Genomic DNA, 8,798 nt, shown 5'->3' on the forward strand with positions numbered 1-8,798 from the left:
GAAAAAAAAGAAGGAAAGAAAACAGTCTGCACAATCTTTCTGACACAGAGAGTATTGAGCAGATAGCAAGTGCAGTATCACATGGGCAAAAGATGTGTTCACAGACAACAAAGGGAAACCTTTGGCCCTTTCCTAAACAATGCTTTGATTTAGTTTGGACAAATTAAAGGTGTATAATAACAGAAAAGCTAACCACATGTTTAAATCAACAGAATTACTACCACTGTAAGCTACTCCCATCTGTTTTAAAGCTGCTCACGTTCTGTTCAATCACTGAGAGAATCTGCACCTAACAGGTATAAAAACATGTACCTGCAATTTGCAGTATATTATTCCCTGCACTTCCTCTCTGCACTCTGCAATAATAATATAACCCTTAGATATTTATGAATATGGGCTTGCTGGCACGGTGGCACAGAGGGTCACCCATTTACCTCACAGAAAACAGGGACAGGTTTGATTCTACTGGCCAGCTGAGGCCTGTAGAGTTTGTGTGATAGTGTGGTTTCCTCTAACTGCTCTGGTTTCCTCCCAGATAGCCTGTAGCAGGTTTGAATAATTTAAATTCGTCTTTGGAGTTAGTGTGTCCAGAGTGTGCTTTATCTCTTGCTTAATCATTTCCTTACACATACTTGAAGCATTTCTTGATACACAGGTTGGAATTATCACAATTGTCCTTTTTTGAATTCTGTTGAGCTTTTCAAGTGTTAAATTAACTTGACAAGTTGAAGGTGTTGTTGTGGAGACACAGAGAGGATGGTGGTTGTTCAGTTAACTGTGGCCAGGCAACATTGTGTATAGCTCGAAAGGTTCAATTACCTTAAATAATTTGCCCCATTCCACAGTGTTGTAACCTGTCATTTCAAGAATGTAACCCATACTCCAAATATCACCTGGAATATGTAAGGAACTCACTGACTTACTCTCTGAGATAAGTCGGGCAGCATAACCTGCTTCATTCAGTGGTGTGTCAGCACAAAGCCAAACCTTTGTGTTTATTTAAAAGCAAAAATCAGTGATTAAGTAAGAATAACCTTGAACGAGTGAGTTGTGTAATAGTGGCACAGATAATGCACAGTCAAAGCATTGGCACTATAACCTGGCAACTTATTAATGTCGTTATTAAGTGCACTGCAAAAAAGGTTCTGACAGTGGCATCTACAGACACCTAAATGCAGCCATCTCAAATACTTGTTTCTCCCTAATTTGCAAAAATCCAGCTCGCTGACATATACAATCTACAATCATTGGAAATACACCCAGGAGTCCCATTCTTACAAAATGTAATATAAATAAATTACATGTCCCCAGCTAGTTCTTACTTTGTTTTGTCAGCAGAATGCAAAATGGTGAAGTACCCCCAAGAAATAATATTGATTTCTGCATAATAAAGTCAGGTTCTGGAAAACAATACACTTGCAAAACACTTTCTATTTAACATGAGAAAGTATAACAGCATATGTCTGCTGAATGAATTCAATACCAGTTTTTATTATAGAGATAATAAAAAATAGACCATCACAGGCAGTATGTATGAGTTTAGTATCACAGACTATCCTTACAAATGTCCCAGTGGTATGGTATGGTGTTTTGAAGATTATTTTTTTTGAGCTTTTTATTGCCTTTATTTGATAGAAGCAGCTGAAGAGTGACAGGAAAGTTGGGAGAAAGAAAGAGGATGACATGCAGCAAAGTGCCATGGGTTGGAAGCCTTTGTACACGGGGCACAAGCTCAACCAGGTGAGCTACCAGGGCGACCCGTGTTTAGTTTCGTTGATCTATCCTGTTCACCATCGGACATCCACCACTTTGTAAAACATGAATCATCCACGACCTTCCATCCTTTCCTTGTTCACATTTTTTAGTTGAGTCAGCAATGAAAAGGGGCCCTTCCTGCTAACCTAAAAGTTGGCTTTAACAGTCGGACATGTTGGCAGCAGAGAAATAATCTTGTAACGGTTCCAACCCGAGCCTGCTGCCTACCATTAATTACCTGAGACAGCAAAGACAAATTCTGGGGTATACTCACTTACATGATATTGTTGTGGAAGTGTGTGACACAGACAGATAGTGACAAGAGTCAACTAGTGTCAAGTGTTTGTGTATACAATCTTCCCTTCTCCACCTCCTGTTCTTTCTGTATTGCAGCTGGTTCAACAGGCTTATGTAGTGTCTGCCCCCCTCATGGTTCACATCCCAGCAACTATTTTCTCTGTTTAAAAATGAGGTCTGGAAGGGGGGAAAGAGAGAGCAAAGCAAGAGAGAAAGGAAGAGTGAGAATCAGAGTAACAGGAGTGGATGAATGTTTTGAGTTTGTTTGGAGAAGAGGGACTGGGATGAGGCAAGAGCCTGCTCTCTGACGTCAATGGACTGTTCCCTGGGCAATATGCCAGCCAAGTGTGTGTGTGTCTTTGTGTGTGTGCCTGTTTGTGTGTGTGTGTGTCCCATGCACAAACAGTGGTCCACTCCAATCATGACCTACACATCAAGGTTGAGGTCTTTGACGACAGGGACAGGGACAGGGACAGCTGCCACAACAAGATTCCCACAATCACTCTTCTACAATTCTTCCTCTCTTTGTCCCTCATGTTCTTTGCTCAGTTGTCTCCTCTTGTTCAGTCCCAGGCATATAGGTTAAAGTTAAACTACCTAAGTATGTAAATATATTTCAAATATAGTAGGTTAATGGAAATTATTTGAGGAGTTTTTTAATAAATAAATAACCCATCAGAGTTCAGAGTACAGGTCCGGTTTATCTCCCTGTGTACAAAAAGTACAACACTTGGCTAATGTTAGCTTTTGTTTGGTTAAACTTAAGGTCCTTTTACAAAGTTTTTTTTTGTGCTAAATCAGTCATCTATTTTTGGAATGAAAAACATCTTCAGTTGACCAGCATGTGTTAAAGCGATGTATCAGACATATATCTGTATGTTTTTGTCTTATTGGGTTCTGGTTTCCTAATTTTTTTCTGATATTATGATCATTCTTTTTTATAGCCTCAAATATCTAATACATATATAATAATTTTATATTATTTCATTGTGTCCACCCCCTGAAACAAAAACTGTGCTCTTGACAGTATATAACATTTTTCATTTTATACATGGTTCTATGTGTCCAATTCTGCTGTTTGCAGTCACTGGTTCTTTTTTTTTTTCTCTCTTGCTATATGCCATACCAGTATCAGTTCATTCTTCAATATTGACCTGACGCAGTTTTTACCCGAGAGTGTTCCAGCGTAACCCATTGGAAATCTGACCCCCAATCAAAGCAATGCACTGTGAAACATCTCACCTGAACGTCTATTTTTTTGTACCCCAGATCATGTCCAAGCCCAGTGATCAGGTCTCGAGTGCAAGCTCCAGCGCCTCAGGGCCAGTCAGGCAGCACCAAAGTCACCCCGAGGAAACAGAAGAGGAACTCAGGGAGCACCAAGGGCTCTCCTCCTCCTCCTCGTCCTCCTCCTCTACGTCTGTGCAGGAGACGGGGCCTCTGCGAGGGCTGGTCATCAAGCAGGAGCCCCCAGACCCCCAAGAGCAGGAGGAGAGGGAGCAGAGAGAAAGACAGGCCGAGAAGGACTTCCTGTTCCGACAGGTAAGGATGCAGGGTGGAGGAGGTGAGGACAAGGACGAGTACAGGGAGATCAAGTACACTATAGAGGAATCTTACTGGTTTTAAGGAAAATGGATGAGAATTATCTGACAGCAGTGACAGATGGAGCCAGCAGTGACTGACTGAAACATTACACTCTACATTTGATCCTTCCTGACAGTCTTTCCAGCCCACTCTTCGGCATATTTTAAGCTATATTAACACGTTTTACTCCCAAATCACGCAAAAAATACTTACACATGTTCTACTAATGCAAGAGTAGTGTCTTTTCTATGAATGGCTTGGGGCATGTGTGCCTCCTCCACACTACTCCCTAACACGACTCCATATGGACAATCACATTCTCGTGCATTCAACACACTGTACACCCACACAAAAACACTCTATTGCACACAGTGTCTCCAATTTTACATCACTTGTCCATGGGTGCATACATACATACATACATACATATTCTCTATCTGTATATTGCTCGATATCTGTGGGCGCACACACACGCACACCCATACTCAGTCAGGACACCATGTCCTCATCTGTCTATAGCCCATCCCTGCTGTCCGCTCAGCCAAATTCAATCAGGCACTCCTCTCATTGTCGCCATGGCGCCCATAGTGTAAGCAGACATGCCCATCAGAATTAAACAACAGGACTGCTTGGTGAGACTCTTTTGAGTGGAAAGATCCCCCACATATTTCCAATGTCCACATTTCCAAGCGCTTACACAAGACTCTTTCAAATGAAATCATTATTAAGTACACGTTACAAAAATTGATTTCTCACTTTGCTTGCTGTATGGTAAGCAGTTTGATTGATTATTATTTGGCTAGTGTTCTAGGTGGTTTCCTTTGTAGTTACATGAAGAAAGAAATAGTTATGTGAAGTCATGTTGGGATTAAAGTGGTTTTATATTAATAGTATCCATTATCTATACAGCTTTAAGTACGGTCTTTTCAACCAAAGGTTTATTTTAAAACTTCTTTTAACATATGACAGATATTGTACCATATTTATGGTATTTATTTTGGTGGTACTGTACAGAACAAAATAGCAGTAAGTCACTATGTAACACAAAATAAACTCCTGTGAATTCAGCTTATATTGTGTATTACAGCTGCTTGGAATTTACTAGTATCTAGTGCCATCTTCTGGCGAGAGAAAGATATTGCACACAAGCAGACATACAGTACATTTAACTGTGTCTGTGCTTGTGTGTGCAAGCAGCAGGCTCTGCTGCTAGAGCAGCAGCGGATCCACCAGTTGAGGAACTACCAAGCCTCCATGGAAGCAGCCGGGTTATCAGTCAGCTTCGCCGGTCACCGCCCCCTCTCCAGGGCTCAGTCCTCTCCAGCCTCCGCCTCCTTCCCCATGGTAGTACAGGAGCCAGCTGCCAAACCTCGATTTACAACAGGTCTGTTGAAAATGTATAATATCATGGTTCTTACACATACACACACACACTGCAGCTAAATATGAAGATGTTGCTTTTCATTGATGTGAGTACTACTCTGACACAGCGATCGGTCATAGCGTAGAGAAGCAAACAGCAATCTAGAAACACACTTTCATTCTGCTGATTGCAGGTTAGAAGAAACCACACACCATGATGAGCCATCATACAATGGCTGTGTACATTCATGACATAACCCTCTACAAGTATAATTTCAACATCAACTAATCCTCTCCACATGACCTTTTGTTTATGATGAAGCAGGTGCCATAGATAATCACACCATTAGGCATGTGGTGTCATTATAGGAATCTTGTTGTGACAACTGTTCCTGTTCTTGTCAAATATATACAATTACTCAGTGTGTGTTTGTGTGTGGTGGTATGTGTGTTTTGCAGGTCTGGTGTATGACTCTTTGATGCAGAAGCACCAGTGTATGTGTGGGAACACAACCAGTCATCCAGAGCACGCTGGCCGCATCCAGAGTATCTGGTCCCGACTACAAGAAACAGGCCTCAGGGCGCACTGCGAGGTAAGGCCACAGTTACGTTTGACCACAGGTATGGCCCAATGGACATAACATTACAAGACATAGTGTTGGATAGATACAATACATATAAAACTATAGATCAAATGTAAATTACACTATGTACGCTGCATTTCTCCATCTTCCTGTAAAATCTTGAATGTGGTTATAGTATGGGGCATGCACTGTATCATAACAGTTGAGAGAAACTGATAAGTACCTGGCATTCAAAAGTAAATGATCCTTTCAGTCTTTGAATGTAAACTGTGAGAAAGGCCGAAACTAAAAATAAGAATACACAGTGTGCTTATTTAAGGGTAGTACATAATATAACTTGCATGGTTTTTATACAGACGCAACAATAACGATATTTTCTTTACTGTGTGTAATGTTGCTGCTACACTGCAATTTCCCAGCTTGGGATCAATAAAGTATATCTATAAACAGCATTATTATTAACGTGTCAGTGGTGATTTTGTCTCTTATCCTCTGTGTACCTACTGTATACTGTAATTTCTTTCTTTCTGTTAAAAAAAACGTTAAAGTAAAATACTTTTACCTCAAAGGTTAATAGTACAACATGCCACTCTTCAACTCTGAAGTGCAGGTTGTTATGATGACCAAAAGGGGGCAGTGTGTGGCCATTTTCTCTTGACATTTGGCTTCACCAATAAAATAAATGCATTTTGGAGGTAATGGCTTTGAAATGAACAAGTTTCACCTCCTAAATTCTGATTTACACATGCAGACACCATTGGACCTCCCTATGTGCACTACTTCTTCCTGAGTGCGGGACATGGTATCCTAAACATGAAACAATGTGATGTGTGTGACTCTGAGAGTTTTAACCAAATGCATTATTTTTCTCTTTCCATCTTGTCTATTTCTATCTGTGTGTTCTCCTCTATCTTACTCTGTGACCAGTGTATCCGAGGTAGGAAGGCCTCACTGGAGGAGTTACAGACGGTCCACTCTGAAGCCCATGTCCTGCTGTACGGAACCAACCCACTGCGCCAGAAACTAGACTGTAAGACACACAATAACACATTCGCTCATTACAAACTTGAGCTGATCCAGCAGCTACAGTATATAGTTGTAGGTAATCTGAGTGCCAGCCATGCTGTTGTCCACCTGCTTAATCGTAATAAGTCTACTAAAATGTGGAAGCTTTAACACTGTAATAAATAAATGTTAGGATACTGTAAATAGTAATACTTTAGTGCTTCACAGTATTTTACACACAGGTACTTATCAATCTGCATGTATACATGCTACATAAGGCAGACTAGATCTCAGTCTAAGAATCTGCAGTGTCTGCTAAAGGAATCTGCTTTAATGCTTAAACCGTGCCATAACAAAAGGTCCAATCTAATAAAGTCCTGGAGGTGTTACGATATGGTGAGGACCCGCTGAAGCTTGTTAACTAAAAGTCGCACAGGCTGCTTAGTCACTTAGGTCTGGTCTTTGTGGCTTAAAGTGCAGGTGTAGCCGAGGCTGTCTCTGTGTGTGTATGTGCGAGTGTATGTTCAAAAACCTAATGGGCAAACCCCAGTGGTCATCTTAGCTTTCATTCCATTGGAGAAATAAATTTCCCTTGTTATTACTGTTTACACAGGAGAATTACCAGACACTCCTGTGTAAGGCTCAACATACAGGTGGTTTTGCACGTATAAAGAAATGAAAATGGAGAAGAAGAAAGTGGAAATGCAAACTGTTATAAACCCGCAGAGGTGGCAACTAGTCAGGGATTAAAGTATTCATAGACACTGTATTAAATATGTGGTTCGGGATTGATTCTTTTTGTCAGACACTGTTGAGCTCAGGTATTTCGGCTGAATGACACTTGAGTGCCACGCTCTGCCCGTTGAGATTCAGAGGTCTTTGTCGTCTTTTGTCCGTCGTACTCACGAAACTGTACACTCATCCAGTTGTCAACACTGGATTGAGATTAGTTTAATGTTTTAGAAAATTTTTTACAAGTTTTTACATTGAAACATTTCTTGAAAAATGTATTAACAGAATAAGCAGTGGGTAGCAGAATTCAACATCTGCTGAAATAAAAAGTTTGATCTGTTTTACATAAAAAGTTGTGTATGCTGCTTGAATGGACATAAAAAAATAAAGGTTTTGTCATTTAGAGGAAACTGAATTTTCCAGACCAGCTAGTTTCTGTTTATGTTCTGACCTGTCAGAAAACTGAAGTTTATTCATTTTCACTTTCAATGAAAAAATAGATCTCTTTTTGGCCGAAAATCTTGATTCCCCCCGGAAGAAGGAGAGGGTTTTGATTATCAGGGCAATAAGATTTTTTCTTGTTCACCTTGCCCAGTTAAAGCATGCCCCTGTATACGCTCGCTGTTAGATTAGGTCAGAAAGTCAAATGCTCAGTTTGAGGGTCACACAGCCGATTGTGCCTTACCTCTTCACCTGGTGACCTTTCGCTCTTTCTTTCTCTATTATTTTTTCTGATTAACAATATCTTTCCTTGCGTTTCAGGTTCAGTGAGTCCCATGTTTGTGAGGTTACCATGTGGAGGCATAGGGGTGAGTAAGTTAAGCCAAGCTTAAGTCATTTTACAAATATTCACTATGTAATTAAGTATTTGCAATTTGTGTGCCTGATATTACTTGGAAATTACCAGTGTTTAGTCACGCTGGTTTATTCAGTGGAAAATTGTTGTAATAGACTGTTGCATTTTTACAACATTGTGTTAATCTAATCAATACCCATCTGGCACTGCTCCATCTGACTTTGTAATGAACAAAATAAGCATAGTTTCAGCATCATCAAATAGTAGTATAATAACTGTGTTTCCCTTCGCCCACTCTCTCTCTGCCCCCTGCTTAAATAATGGTCCCATTTGTTCTCATTCCACCAAACAAACACACACACAGTCTTAACACACTCGCACGCACTGACACACACACGCACAAACACCGCCCCTCAAGGACCAGAGGCAACAAAAGCTGTTGCTTGCCTTTCCGCTGTGTTTGTAATTATAACCAGATGTTTTCAGCATACAAGCTGTGTGAGTCTGTGTGTGTGTGCGTGCGTCTGCATTGGTATGGTGGGGGGTATGTTTTTGTTTGTGTGCATAGCAGTGTGTTTGGGGATGTTTGTGTGCTAAGGCAATGATTTAGATGGTTGCTCAGTTGGAAGTGCTGTCTTTTGATATGTTAGAACAGTCTCACACCTGTATGTGTGTGTGTGTGT

General features: G+C 40.6%; 1 protein-coding gene across 1 annotated transcript in view; it reads left to right on the forward strand.

Annotated features, from left to right (window-relative positions):
- hdac4 (histone deacetylase 4) overlaps nucleotides 1–8,798 on the forward strand; it is a gene marked incomplete in the record, with an annotated part of 49,774 nt that overhangs the window by 15,008 nt on the left and 25,968 nt on the right. The window contains 5 exon segments of the mRNA XM_035676810.1: nucleotides 3,322–3,594; nucleotides 4,831–5,020; nucleotides 5,458–5,591; nucleotides 6,510–6,612; nucleotides 8,082–8,128. Of these exon segments, the coding sequence (XP_035532703.1) occupies nucleotides 3,322–3,594; nucleotides 4,831–5,020; nucleotides 5,458–5,591; nucleotides 6,510–6,612; nucleotides 8,082–8,128 (747 nt within the window).

The sequence above is a fragment of the Morone saxatilis genome, unplaced genomic scaffold (assembly GCF_004916995.1).
Source record: "Morone saxatilis isolate NCDOM2014 unplaced genomic scaffold, NCSU_SB_2.0 Contig5, whole genome shotgun sequence".
Taxonomy (NCBI): domain Eukaryota; kingdom Metazoa; phylum Chordata; class Actinopteri; family Moronidae; genus Morone; species Morone saxatilis.